This window comes from Kwoniella bestiolae, chromosome 3 (assembly GCF_000512585.2).
Source record: "Kwoniella bestiolae CBS 10118 chromosome 3, complete sequence".
NCBI lineage: Eukaryota > Fungi > Basidiomycota > Tremellomycetes > Tremellales > Cryptococcaceae > Kwoniella > Kwoniella bestiolae.
In genome coordinates, this window is record NC_089243.1 from 147,369 (window position 1) to 161,268 (window position 13,900).

Below are 13,900 nucleotides of genomic sequence, written 5' to 3' on the forward strand. Positions count from 1 at the left end.
TGACCTCACTGCTGACCCGCTCTTACGGCTCAGCCCATCTATCACACCAATCGATCCCACCAGAGGCAGCTCATACTAGCTCAGATCGCTCACTCCCCACCTCCCCCATCACTCCCCACCCATGCCCCCACCGCCATTACCCCTCGCTGCTCGATCTCGAGCACTCGCCCCTCATCCTTCGACCACCACTCTATCCCACGTATTAGGACTGGTGCAGAATGGATACCTCGACAAGGCATCGAGAGTGGCGGTAGCGCAGATCAGACGGAGTAGTGGAGTAGCTTCATCGCATCCTGGTTCATCATCGATCGGAAGTAGTAAAGTGAGTTGCCGCTTCTGTCTCATCCGCTCATCAACGCTGTAGCGCATCGGGATATTGACCAAAGCTATATCATAGCCCTCCAGCACATCCCTCGAGAGACGATCAATGTCCCAACGGCAAAACTTCCGAACCTACTCAGCCAGCGCCGCCCAAACAGTCGATCACGATGATCAGGAATACCATTCCAGCCGGCACCCTTCCGATCCTTCCACATACCACCAATTTGCCCTCCCTCCCTCCGAGCGACCTCGTCGAACCAGATATCCCTCTCCTAATCCTACACAATCATTCCGCGATCAGGCAATAACGAAAGACAAGAAATATTTCGTAGCATTCGACTATCCCGATTCATGGTCACACTTACCTGAAGACTTCTACTCTAGATTATACAACGGAGCTTTCCAATCTGCATCTCATTTCTCACATGATTTCGAATTAAAGTCGTTTGAGACAAGACATCTTGGGTCTATAGGGAATCTGTTAGGTGTATTTGCGCTGTTTAGGGATACAGCCGAACATGCGGACTGGGTGTGGTTGAGCGGTAAACTGAATAGGTTATCCGATATAATCGATAACGTCAAACCGCCCCCTCGTCAACGCGGACTCAAGTCTCTCATCTGCTCGGTCAGAGGATACGCTCTGGCTTTTACCGGTGATTCCGACAAGGCTAAGGAAGTCTTAGGGAATCTACAGCATTTTGACTCACACAACCCTGGAAATGCCTTACCCACTAGCTATTCTATTGCTGCGTTGGCCTATGTGGAGATGGGAGAATGGGACTCAGCGATGAGAAGAATGAGAGGGGCTATCGATCGTGCCGTACAGAGGATCACCAGTAATGATTCTAATCACCTCCGACAGGATTGTGACTACCCCTCGTTTGATTTTGATCTGCTCAAGTCGTACGAAGGATTGGTATTGGACAACTCCAGAAATGAAGATCTGGTAGAATTGGTCAAAAGCGCTAGCTATTCTGTGAGGAAGTTCCTGCTGAACTCCACCCAACGAGATCACCCGTTCTCTATGAACCTTACCAAACTCCTCCTTGACTCCTTAACTCGAATCGCATCGCCCGTCGAGTGGTGGACGGACCGGTTCAACGAAGATCCTAGTAGCAACACCAGAACACTGGGTGTTTTCTTGTTCATTGCTATTACTCGTGATCGAACGAAAATCCAGGAGGCTATCAACCTCTTAGATATCTTTATCGCCAACGGGACTTCCGTACCTACATCTGCCGCTATCAACCTCTGTTCCCTTCTTGTCACCGAATCGACCACCGACGCTTGGAAGCTATATCAAAGGATCTGTCAAGAATACCCCAACTTCACTCATCGAGCTTTATCTCAGGCAATGCGTCTGGCAGGTCAAGCTGGCTGGGTGGAGGAGGAACAGAGATTGTGGAATCAGATTTCGACAAACTATACGCCAACGGCCAAAGATCGATTGGTGGCTGCTCGGTTCCATTCCTATAGGGGAAGAGTTGCGGATACACTGGCAATGTTGGAAACCAGGGTTGGACCAAACTTCGAATCCAAGCCTGCTGCTTTGGAGATTCTCTTCACAGCATATATCAATGCGAATAATGCTCAGGGAGCCGAAAATATCTTGAAGCAGATAAACAATATCGAACCTCGCTTATATCCTTACAACGCTCTTCTTCAGCTTTACGCCGACCAGATCAACGTAGAATCTGCTGTCAGGTTATTCGACGAGTTGTCTAATTCCTCGACTTTACGACCTGATATCCACTCATACACCTCTCTCATATCCCTATTCGCCCATCGACGAGATCCCATCAACGCCGAAAACGTCTTCCAAGCGATGGTCGATGCTGGGATACAGCCCGATGCGATTGCATACGCAGCTGTGATTGATGCGAAAGTCGAAACTGGAGAATGGGTAGCAGCGTTGGAAAGGTACAATAAATTGCCAGTTCAATTCAAACACGATCGATCCGTCTCTACTGCCATCCTTAAAGCTTTGGTATCTCTCTCATCACCCCTCGAACACGTCATGAGTGTTTTCCGACGGATCACCAAACCTAATCGACACACCTGGGCTCTAGTCATTCAAAACGCATGTGATGCGAGCGAGATGGAAGTTGCTCGAGAACTGTATGAAGAGATGGACGAACAGTCTCGTACCAACTCTGGTCCCTCGCCTGATGCCTACGCTTTCTCCATCCTCTTGCACGGGTACATGCGACTAGGTGATGGTGCCTCGGCCAGAGCGGTGTACGACGAGATGCTCTCTAGGGAGGTCTTACCTTCCAGTGTGACATACGGTATGATCGTCAAGTCATTCACCGAGGCTAGAGGAGAGAGGTCGTTAGAGCAGGCCCACGATTTCGCTATGAACGTCTCCAAACAGGCCAAAGCTGGCAATATCGCTGATCGACGACATGAAAAGGCCATGATCAACCAGAATATTTTTAGTCCGCTCGTGGTCGCTCATGGACGGAACCAGAATTTCGATATGGCTCAGAAGTATTTCGAGCTCGCTCAAGATGGGACGGGCGAACAGAGGGAGAGTGTACATATGTATACTCAACTTATGGACGTGTACCGACGTGCGGGAGATACCGGCAAGGTATTGGATATTTGGAATAAGACTTTCCAACTTGCCTGCGATACCACGTCGTTTAGAACTATCACATCCGAGAAGGGAGAGGGAGGGGATCAACCACCGACAAGTAGGATCAACGATAATCTACTTTGTATTCCCCTTTCCATCGTTCTGGACAGCTTGTCAGTCGCTGGGAAGTACTTTGACGTCAAGAGAGTATGGAACGAAGTTCAGGATGCAGGATTTGGATTCGATGCGGGGAATTATAATCACCTTGCGGTAGCTTTGGCTAGGACGGGAGATGTCGAAGGGGCATTCAGAGTTGCCGATCAGATATTGTTGAAGAGGTATGAGGAGATCAAGTATAGGAAGAATGAAGCTATGAGGGAATCACGAAGGTTGAAACCTTTGAATATCGAGCAGGATCAGGATCAGGTGTATGCGGATTTGCTTGATACGGAGGGGGAAGGAGGAGGGATGGAACGGTTAAATTTCCAGGATCGACCTGTGGAACCTTTCCAGGGTCCACCTAATCGACGACATGCCTTCCACTCTCGATCTCCATTTACGGCTGAGGCGCGAAATGACCCGACCAGTGAATTGGAATTGAAGTTGTTGGCTAGCTGGAGACCCTCTGATATACTTTGGAGACCTTCGCTGCTCACTATTAGCGTACTTGATACGGCGTATGCGCAATTGGAAGATGCCAAGGCCAGGAGAGCATGGTTACCACTGAGTATGAGTGATGAGAATGAAAGTGAGGAGGGTGGAGCAGAAGGACGGGAAGGAGGAGAAAGGAAGAAGCGGACCTATGGGATCGTCTTACCTCTATTCGGTGGTGTCCCCGTTAGGAACCATGTTACGGGACAACCGCATCGTAAAGGGCCTACTGAGCTTTTGAAGTCGATTAATAAGAGGTATAGTCGATTGGTAGGATTGATTATGTTTCATAGGAAGAAGAGGATGGCTAGGAAAATTAGGGATAGGCAGGGGAGGTAGTTATATCACGCATTGATTTATACCCTTTTTACAGGACTCGGACGGAATGTATTTGTATGTATTGATCGCGGTTCATCTTGTTTCGAGTGGACATGTTTTATTTGCATCGATGAGCATAAGCATGAGATGTTCTCTTGTTTGGGTTTAGCAGGTATCATTCGCTTGGCTCAGAGATGGGGAGATGGTGATAACGTCATACCCCACTCCACTCGACGATACCAGTCAATTCAACAATAATACTAAACATCCACTCGTTTACTTCATAACACCCATCATCTTCAATTCATAATATACAGAGTAACTTTCAACCTACTCGGGATAACTCCCAACGCCATGTCCGACCCATCAAGATGCCAAGATTGCGACCCCCCCTCATCCTCCACACACACCCAACCAGCCACCACATCCACCATGGCTCATTCTCCCAAAGCGGACCATCCTGTGGGTCTATCCCAGGATAACTTCTCACCTCCCGTACCTATCGATCCGCCGGGGAAGGCAGGTCACGCAACGGAATATACATTCAGGGGACCTCCTACCCCCCAATTGGAGAGGGAGAAGAAAGAGGTGGAGTTGGAGCCTGAACATTCTCATGAAGGTGTACAGAAGGGGGATTTGACTCCGCCAGGGGCGAGCTCAAAAGATACGAAGAAAGACAAGGACGGCGATGGGGGTGAGACGACATTTGAAGCGCCCAAGTTGGGGGAGGTGAAACCTAGTGTGATCATTGAATTCTGCGATAGGTGTAGATGGTAAGTCATATCTCATGACCTCACCTACTCCTTCTGGCCTCGAAGACCTAACCTTCAATGGTTGTCAGTCGGAGACAAATTCAGAATCTCAGTTCTCCATCAATGAATGTACGAGACCCCAACTGACATCCCACAATACTGGTAGGGCACCACGAGCTACATGGATCCAGACTGAACTATTCCTCACATTCCCCAACCCCCTACTTCGCTCTATCACCCTCCTTCCTCTCAACGCACCCGAAACAGGCGGACGATTCAGAGTATGGTTAGATTTTGGGAAGGGAAAGGGGGATGAGCTGGTATGGGACAGGAAGGTGAGTACCTCAGATCAGGAATATATACACCATGTCCCTTCCTTCGTTTGTGGTGTGATGTCCTCCTTCCGTCGCTTCTGCTTCTGTTTCTGCTTTTGCACCCGGTTTATCATCCCTCCTTATTTGAAGATTAACGCTGATCCCCTCTCGCTGTCAGACCGAAGGTGGTTTCCCAGAATTAAAAGTCCTCAAACAGCGTATCCGTAATATAATTCAACCAGACTTAAACCTCGGCCATTCCGATGCACATGGGAAGCAGGATAAGCCTAAAGAACAAGAAACGGGTTTGGCCAATTGATCTGTTATATAATGTGGGGATGAGGTTTCATGAAAAGATTGGAGTGCGAACGATAATATGGGGAGCTATAGATGTGGATTGATTATGACGACAAGTTGTATAAAAATTGAATCACCTTATATTGATATGAACGTATGCAAACACGAAAGTACCGAGTTGATCTGCCAACCAGTGACCAGTGACTCACGCACCTGCACGATGGATTGTAACATGCATACCATCCCAAGCAACCACACTACCTCTTCCTAAACGCATTCTTACTAGCGCTCCTCCCCGGATGCCTCCTCCTCGTCCTCCCGCTCCTTCCTTCTCCCTCGTCTTGCTCATCGTCCTCTCCAACTCCCTTCTCAAGCCCCGCGCCGAACCTCTCAACCTTCCTATCTTTCCTTCTTGTCCCTCCAGAATACTCATCCTGAATATCCTCGTCCTCTGATCCTCGTCCTCCAGATCGCGGCTTCGAAGAAGGTATGAAAGACATCTCCATACCCCCATCAGCGGATTTACGCATCGCCAGTACACTCGGGTCGTCCGCGACTTTCCCTCCTTTAGAGGATGAGGTGGACTTGAGTCGTTGGCCGAATGTAGGCTGTTGTTTTGAGGATGAAGAGGTGGAAGAACCAACGACCAAGCGCGGTTGGGATTGGTTGAATGGTAGGTTCCGTTTGGGGTCGGTAGGTTTGAGTCGACGGGGATCGTATTGTTGTAAATCTATAATACACCATTCGAAGCCAAATCAATTACGCTGTACTAATCACAAGAGGAACTTGAAGACTCACCACCATCATCGCTTTCTTCACTATCACTCTGCTCCTCCTCATCTTCCTCTTCGTCCTCGGACTCATCATCCTCCAAACCAGAAGATGACCTATCACTCTCATCTTCCTCTTCCTCAACAGCCGTCTTCCTCTTGGCCTATATCAAAACGATCAGCTATCAATCCATTCACGAAGATTAGCCCAGCTGAAACACTCACATTATTATTAGCAGTAGCAGGATTAAGCAATGCGAACTCCCTACTCTCCTCGTCCACCTCGAATTCGGGGTTCTCAAAGATCTCCTTGAATCTAGGATCAGCCAATAATCCACCTTCCTCCCCTCCTTCTTCCTCCTGCTCTTCCTCTCCATCATCTTCTTCTCCCTCTTCATTCCCGCCGAAACCAGCAGCAGATCGTTCTTTCCTCTTCTTAGCCAGCAATTTCTCCCTCTCCTCTGCTTTCCTGATTCGTTCAGCCAAGGCTTTATTAACCTTGGGTTGATCCTTTCTAGCTCTAATTCTGGATTCCTGCTTGGCCCGCATCTTCTCGTTGACGACTTTATCCCTGTACTCAGCGTAGGATTGAGGGTTGGCAATAAGTCGAGCAGTAGTGTATAGTTTGAGGGAGAGGAAGTAACCGTGCATATACGGTTTGAGGGCTGGAGTACCGATAAGATGAGTGAGGCCGAGACTGCATTGTACGCAAGAATGTAAGACATCAGCTCAAGATCCATACTCGTTCTCTGTTCCCTGGAGGGACAGCGGTACTGTTTTGCGGCAGAGTAATGGGTTGTAAGGTGTCGATGTCACTCACGTATCCAGTTCCACCCGATCCACAAACTTGAAATCCTGATAAGCACTCTTGCCCAACCCACTGTAATCTTCTGCCATCTCCTCGGTAACGCTGTCGAGGAAGCTCGCCCATTTAGGTGCTGGTCCAATTTCGGGGATGTAATATGAAGATAATTGAGGTGAATCGCACGCTACCATCAGTAGACCTGACTGAGGTACTGCATGTAAGTCCACCATAGACGCCGGTGGGTGAAGTGATAAGTGGTTGTTTGATGGCTACGCACAACACATCGCATCAGCCATACTCCGGTGGTATTTGTGAAGCCGAAAATGCTTCAAAGTGCGATGATCACTCACATCCGATTTGTCCCATACTTTGATAACCTTACTATCCGCACTTATCACTCTACCCGCATCTTCCTGCGATCCACCACCAACTAACCAATCTACTTTCTTTATCGATTCTCCATACCCCTGATCCTTGATAGCGAACGGTGTGGGACTTCGTAGATCGTATAGCAGCGTATGACCGGTAGAAGTACCAACAGCCATAGACAAACCATCAGTAGGATGGGATTGCAACGCCGTGATTGACAGCTTCTGTATAGGTTGAGCAATGAGTGAAGCAGTCGTATCGAAATTCTGGAGAGGTAAAAGTGTGGTGGAAGGTAATGATAATCTCGTCAAGGCACTCCTTGATCTCGGATCCCAAAATTCAATTACACCTCCTCCACCATCTAGGCCGAATGACCATAATCCGTGTCTTGGATTGACGTCCACCACGTTCACCCCCTCAACTTCGTCTGAACGACTATCGCTCCCCCAGTTCTTGGCTACTGTTATAGGTGACATGAAGCGACCTTCCTCGAGGTTGAATCGATAGAGGTCTGTACCTGTACATCCTATTATGGCGTCTGCTGAGGGGGAGTGGTATGCTAGTGATCGACCGTATATTGGTAGTCGGAGGGAATGGTGCAGTCCTCCTTGAGTGTGGAGTGAGAGGGATCGGTCGCGCTGGAGATGGAGGGTTTTGGTCCAGTCTGATGATAGAATCTAGGTGGAGTGCGGGTGTGGTTGATTAGTATTATCAGACTATGCTGCCAAGATCCAATCTCCCGATAATATCGCATTGATCCTGAAAGAATCTTGCGAAGTGTTATAGCCTCTGCATCGTACCAGATGCTGGTGCTGTATACTGCTCGCCTCGTCGACCCATATCCTTGTTGCGTAGACGCGAACCCAACTCACCACAAAATCAACATTCTCAGCATCCGTGACCCTCTCAAATTTCACCGTAAGATTCTCCAAATCCCAAACTTTGATCATAGGCTTATAAGTCCCGGTGGCTATAGCGTGCTGACCATCCTGCGTAGTTTTGATCTTGATTGCTGAGCCGGGGAAGGTGAAATCCTGGATTAGTTCAAGATCGCTAGTGGTATGTTGGGTCTTTGTTCGTTTTTTGCCGCCTTTGGCTTTTGTTTTCACTGCTACCCATGATGGAAGGGAGGTGGAGGATGTGGAGGAAGGACCGTTGACTGTGTATACTTTTGGGAATGACATGGTGCGGGGGGCAGGGAGGTGGCAAAGGTTGAAGGGGGGTGAATTTGCGGGATGGTTGTCGCTTCTTTTCTCCTCGGTTTGGTGAGATGGGAGATAAGTTGGACTACGATCAGTGCTGACCACTGCCTCTATACTTGGTGCTCTATATTGATGAGTATCTATATGCGATCATTATGTGAGTCAACAAATTTCTACATCTATCTACTTGTCAACATCAACAAAATTCAACGATCCATCCAAAAAATCTTTGATTCCCACGTGGTATATAAACATCGACGTCATCACTTTTCTATCCCATCAATATAACAACGATCGATTACATGTCCTCCCTCTTGTCCTCTTTCTGTCCAACAACATTCTCATTATTCCTCATCCTGGTGGACGAAAGCCTCTAGTCACATCTTCACTGCCAATCAGAGAGCCCAAAATGTCCTTACGAGCCACAATGAACCTCGCGCGAATACGTCAACTCCCAACTACCCACTTACGGACATCTCCTTTCCGATCCCTCCACCTCTCTTCCACCGCTCGTCCAGCGGGATTCTTCACTTCTCGTATACCAGCACCCCAGATCACGACTCGCCTCCTGAGGCGATCATTCGGGTCCAGTGCTAGAGGCTTGATACGATCTTCATACTTCCCAAAAGGCGGTAATGGCGGGTATAGTTATGGCGGTGGTGGTGGTGGGAATTGGTTCAATAGGCTGAGGAGCAGGATAGATAGGATACCTACCATGACACTTGTGAGATTGCTCGTCTCCTTCTACGAAAGTTCAGCTCATACTGATAAATGATGGTAGGTGTATGGGCTGATAGGGCTCAACGGAGGGGTGTTCCTGCTGTGGCAATATGCTATTTCGAGTGCTGTGAGCTACCGATTCCTTGCCACAGCCATGAATGGGATATCAGCTCACTGAGAAGAAAATACCTAGCAACGATTCAGAGATCCATCGCTCTTCATCTTCCTGCAGAAGAATTTCATCTTGAATGAAATAAACGTATTTTCAGGAAGAGTGTAAGTCATATCCCTATCAATAGATTTGATGATCTCTTTAAACAGGTCTGGGTATCGGAAATTGATCTCAAGTTCACTTTGGCTGAGGTGAACCTCATTGATTCTCATAGATGGACGCTCGTCACCTCAGCGTTCTCCCACATGTCCGGATCCCACATCTTCGTGAATTGTTTGGGTCTCTACTTCCTAGCTCCTGCCGCTGCTGGGTGAGTCATCCTTTTCTCATCAGCTATTGATTTTGCAGAGACTGTTCGGGCGTAAGCTGATACATGTATACATAGTCTGATGGGCTCGTCCGCCTTCCTAGGTCTATATCTTGGAGGTGAGCTATATGATCAAAGGATCAATTGTATGAAAATTCATAACTCATCCGAAATAACATATGCTTGTTGTAGCCGGTATCTTCTCCTCCCTCGCTTCGTTGACATACCATCGACTAAAGCGAGATCGATGGATGGGCAGTGAAGGAGCTTCAGGAGCTATCTACGCTTGTCTGTGTGAGTGACCCCTGTGGTCGCATATTCAGCTTTGCGACTCGGGATGGACTTTCAAGCTGATACTTTCTCCCTTGTGTGTAGCATTCTACGGAGCCATGTTCCCTCAATCGACCGTACTTATGTTCTTCGTCATCCCCATGCCTGTCTGGGTAGCTATCAGCGGTATATTTGCGGTGAGCGGGTTTTCCCCTTCGTGTCACTCCCCACATCTCAATCTTATCTAGCAGTACCCGTTGGTGCAGATGCAGAAGGCTTCTCGTTCATTCAGTGAGAATGGCATTGCTAATGCGTCACTGCCGTGTGTAGTGGGATTTCTACGGAGCACTATTCAGACCTAATAGCGGTACCGACTCTGTCGGACACCTTGGAGGAATATCCTACGGTCTACTAGCAGCACTTGCTATGCGCCGAGGTGGGTTTATAAGGATGTTAAGAGGTGGTGGTGGGAGGAGGTGGTAGATTGGGTCGGTCGGATGTATCGTATAGATCTGATATAGTAGATCCGGATCTGGACAGCATGTACAACAATTCACCGTTCACCTTGCTTGACCCAGACAATTTCCTCGTTTCGAGTGATCGCACTGAGATTTTGCCTGTGCTATCATGTTGTACGCATCAATGGTATTGCGATGTTTGCATAACATGATCATTCATTGTGAAAATGCAATTCAATTGACTATGAAATCGTGTATTGTGTATTGCGTATTGCGGCTGAAGAGTAAAACAACATGGTATATCCTAACTATTCGAATGTCCAAAATCAAATCAAATATAACCCAAAATGTGAATGAAAAATAACCAAACCAACAAACTAAACTAACAACCCACTACCCTCCTTCCAACTACCCCTTTCATCCCTCGAAGTTAACCCCAAAGTCCCAGTACCAGGAGCCTCCCGTCGTTTATTCATAAACCTCTCTGCGTTTGTCTGTTTCTCCCTCGGATGTAAGAGTTGATTTCGGTTGATTAGATCTACGAAGTTGCCTTGTTCGACTTTCACTTCGGGTTCAGACTCGGGTTGAGAATCGGTACCGATTGGTACTCCATCTTGGATTGTCAAATCTTCAGATTCGACCTTGGGGGTAGATGGTGGAGTAATCAGGGTTTCATCATCAGATTCATCTTCCTCGGCATTCTCTTCAGCCTCTTGTTCCTCCTGTTCGGTATGTCTCTTCAACTCGTTATTGCCTTGAACCGGTACCTCTTCCAACGCCACCTCGTCTTTAACAGGTAACACAGGTTCCTCCACAACGGGCGGAGGAGGAGGAGGAGGAGGAGGAGGAAGAGGAACGGCGGGTCTCCTCCTCCTAGAGAAGGGGAGAACTTCCATATCTTCCAATGTCCTTTGTAATCCGCCCTCGGAGTGGAGCAAGGTGACGTCGTCGGATCCCCCTATGGAGACGAAATCTAGTAAGACGTTGGGTACGGTTCGTCGGCCTGTGATTCGCTGGAGGAGGGTTTGAATCTTTTCCATGTCGGCTGTGGGTGATTAAAGGTCAGCGGGGTGGACACATAACTCGATGATTATGATTATTAGATCTAGGGGACATGAGGTGTTTGAAATGAATTGGCAGTCACTCACATCGCTGGTCTAGCTCGATGATGAATGGTGCAGGTGAGATGTGGTACTCCCCAAAGATCGATTTAGCCTTCTTGGAGTAAGGGCAGTGGGTCTGAGCGAACACAATACAGCAGGATCAGCATACGTCCAATAAGATATACCCTTGTAATATTTGGCATGCGACATCACCCACCTTTGAAAACACGACCACCCTGTATCGCCTATTAGCAAACTCCGCCCAACCATTGTCGAAAATCTCGTCACCCTCCTCCCCCGAGTCTATATCCTCTAACAACCTCTCCATCCCCCTCCCCCCGATCTTCTTGAGGTACTGCTTCGTAGGCACCTCCCAATCATTGGGTAATATCCCCCCTTCGGCCAACCACCAGATCAACGCTCGCAAAGACTGGAGTTTATCCTGCCTTATCACATCTGCCTTGTGGGCTTTCAACTCTTCCTGCTGCTTTGCCTCTTCCCTCGAAAGGGGCTCGGGATCCTTGTACGAGTCCCAGAAGAGATCATCCTCCGCTATCAGCTCTTCTTCGTCCAGGAGGAGGGAAATCCCATTATCAGGTTCATTATCTGGTACGTGCAAGAGGGGATGGGCAAGCTTCATCTGATGTTCTTCTTCGGAGAATCGTGATCTACCGTACAGCTGTAATCTGCTGGAAGAATTGAATCGCCTCACTTCGTTTGAAGAATTTAACGACACGTAGATGAAGAGCGCGAGGGTGAATAACCCGCCAACGGTTAGGGGAAGGGAGTAATGTGATATACGCGATTTCATATTATACGAGAATCTCCTGGCTGTTGATCTGGTGGGTGAGTGGAGAGGAATCATGGGTGATCCCAAGCCGATGTTGATGTTGGGCGAGGTGAGGGGTGAGGTGGTGAATGGGAGTTTTATCTTGGAAGGGAGGGAGAATGCTCGTCTGGGTGATTGTGAGTATGACGAGGAAGGTAATGAGATGGATGCTCCGCCAGCTGCGATTTTCTCTGTTACTGCTGATGATGCTGAGGATTCTGTAAATCCCAGTGCTGCAAATGGGGATGAGGTTGATGGTGAGGTTGTTGAGGTTGTTGATGAGGAGGATGATGAGGAAGATGAAGTTGATCTGTTCATTTTGATGGGTGTCGATCAGGTGCTACGAGTGTGTGCAATGTGGTGGTCCGAGCGTAGTACTAGTGTAGTTGAGAATAAGCGATATTCTCGGAAAGTAGTAGTGTGGGGCGCAAAGGATGCTTGTTGGTTGTTGGTTCCTTTGTTCCTTGTATGTTTATTCTATTTGTTCAGCGTTCTTCTATATGACGAGAACAGAGAACAAGGATAAACAGATCTATCTTGATTCCCTATGTATTGTATATCGGCGATGAAAAGAGGAGGCACCCGTAATGCCTTTTACAGTGCAATGCGATGCAAATACTATGCAGACGTAGACGCAGACGATAGGTTGAAAATGTCTTGTACTGTAGTACTAGGTTGTAATGTGACGGAGGATGACGCGCAGAGTACTAGCGTCGTTTGGTCGAGGGTAATCTGAGACTGTATAAGGGTGTGAGGGTGTTTCGGTGATGTCGGAGTAGCGTAGAAACAATTCAGTAGAATGCACCGCTTTGAGTCTTGGGACTGGAATCAAAAGTATTGTAATGTTGTAAAAGAGTGTGAGTGTCTTGTAAAGAATGAATGAATGGGTGTATGTATAACAGTAAAAGAAAAAAATGCGATGTGATGTAGAACCAAGAGCATGTATGTATGTCTACCTCTAGATCCAAAGTAGTATATATGCGAAATACCTAATCAGACATCTTGGCTTGGCCAGATCAACATACTACAAAAGGTAACCAATAAACAATAAACAACCCCCGCTAGTTGTGCGGCGTAAAGCCTTACGTGAGAACCTCCAAGCATCTTGTCGGAACGAACGAAAGTGAAAACATCGTTAAAAGCAATATGAGCTTGGGACGCCAGATTCCATGGTCCTGCTGTTAGACTGAGATTATGCAATATCCTTTTTAACCTACAGTCGATCTCCCGCTTATGTTATGTCCCATCCCATAGACCCGCCTTCATTCCTCTATCCTCGCTGTACGTCGCACTCACGCACTTGGGCTTCCGAAAACAACGCGGAGAACCGACAATTGTATTGTATGTGAACAAGTGATCCACTAGTAACGCATTATGAGCATACAGCGGACTAGCAATGGTACCAGCACTAGCAGCATCACCCCGAGCTATCTCTGTCTCAGAGGGATAAATCAATCCACTCCGAGGAATGAGACATGATATTGAGCCAGCGAAGTAGAAGACATGGAAGAGGGGTAGGGGGAAAAAGAAAATAAACTTTCATGTGGGTTTCCTTACTTCTTCTCTAAGGAACAAGGGTCGTAGTTCTAAATTATCAATAAATATCCGATGTGTTGTTCCCTTAAGAGGCATCTCAGCTCGGTCAATGTCCCTGTTAATGTTTA

At 47.7% G+C, this 13,900-nt stretch overlaps 5 protein-coding genes across 5 annotated transcripts; 3 read left to right on the forward strand and 2 right to left on the reverse strand.

The window, feature by feature from the left end:
* Window positions 1–121: 121 nt before the first annotated feature.
* I302_104719 (uncharacterized protein) lies at window positions 122–3,889 on the forward strand (the record flags this gene model as incomplete). Its single annotated transcript, XM_019195778.1, has 2 exons — window positions 122–322; window positions 398–3,889. 2 exons carry the CDS (start codon window positions 122–124, stop codon window positions 3,887–3,889), a joined length of 3,693 nt encoding a protein of 1,230 aa, XP_019042601.1.
* A 411-nt stretch (window positions 3,890–4,300) lies between these two features.
* Window positions 4,301–5,253, forward strand: I302_104720 (uncharacterized protein; the record flags this gene model as incomplete). Its single annotated transcript, XM_019195777.1, has 3 exons — window positions 4,301–4,641; window positions 4,787–4,955; window positions 5,113–5,253. The coding sequence occupies 3 exons, from the start codon at window positions 4,301–4,303 to the stop codon at window positions 5,251–5,253; spliced, it is 651 nt and encodes a 216-aa protein (XP_019042600.1).
* A 235-nt stretch (window positions 5,254–5,488) lies between these two features.
* I302_104721 (uncharacterized protein) lies at window positions 5,489–8,359 on the reverse strand (the record flags this gene model as incomplete). Its single annotated transcript, XM_019195776.1, has 6 exons — window positions 5,489–5,961; window positions 6,030–6,165; window positions 6,227–6,698; window positions 6,822–7,075; window positions 7,157–7,852; window positions 8,048–8,359. 6 exons carry the CDS (start codon window positions 8,357–8,359, stop codon window positions 5,489–5,491), a joined length of 2,343 nt encoding a protein of 780 aa, XP_019042599.1.
* A 427-nt stretch (window positions 8,360–8,786) lies between these two features.
* I302_104722 (uncharacterized protein) lies at window positions 8,787–10,329 on the forward strand (the record flags this gene model as incomplete). Its single annotated transcript, XM_019195775.1, has 8 exons — window positions 8,787–9,101; window positions 9,159–9,224; window positions 9,291–9,373; window positions 9,484–9,579; window positions 9,655–9,695; window positions 9,769–9,870; window positions 9,952–10,043; window positions 10,177–10,329. The coding sequence occupies 8 exons, from the start codon at window positions 8,787–8,789 to the stop codon at window positions 10,327–10,329; spliced, it is 948 nt and encodes a 315-aa protein (XP_019042598.1).
* A 352-nt stretch (window positions 10,330–10,681) lies between these two features.
* I302_104723 (glutaredoxin) lies at window positions 10,682–12,554 on the reverse strand (the record flags this gene model as incomplete). The annotated part of the gene is made up of 3 exons (XM_019195774.1): window positions 10,682–11,349; window positions 11,453–11,543; window positions 11,625–12,554. The coding sequence occupies 3 exons, from the start codon at window positions 12,552–12,554 to the stop codon at window positions 10,682–10,684; spliced, it is 1,689 nt and encodes a 562-aa protein (XP_019042597.1).
* Window positions 12,555–13,900: the final 1,346 nt, after the last annotated feature.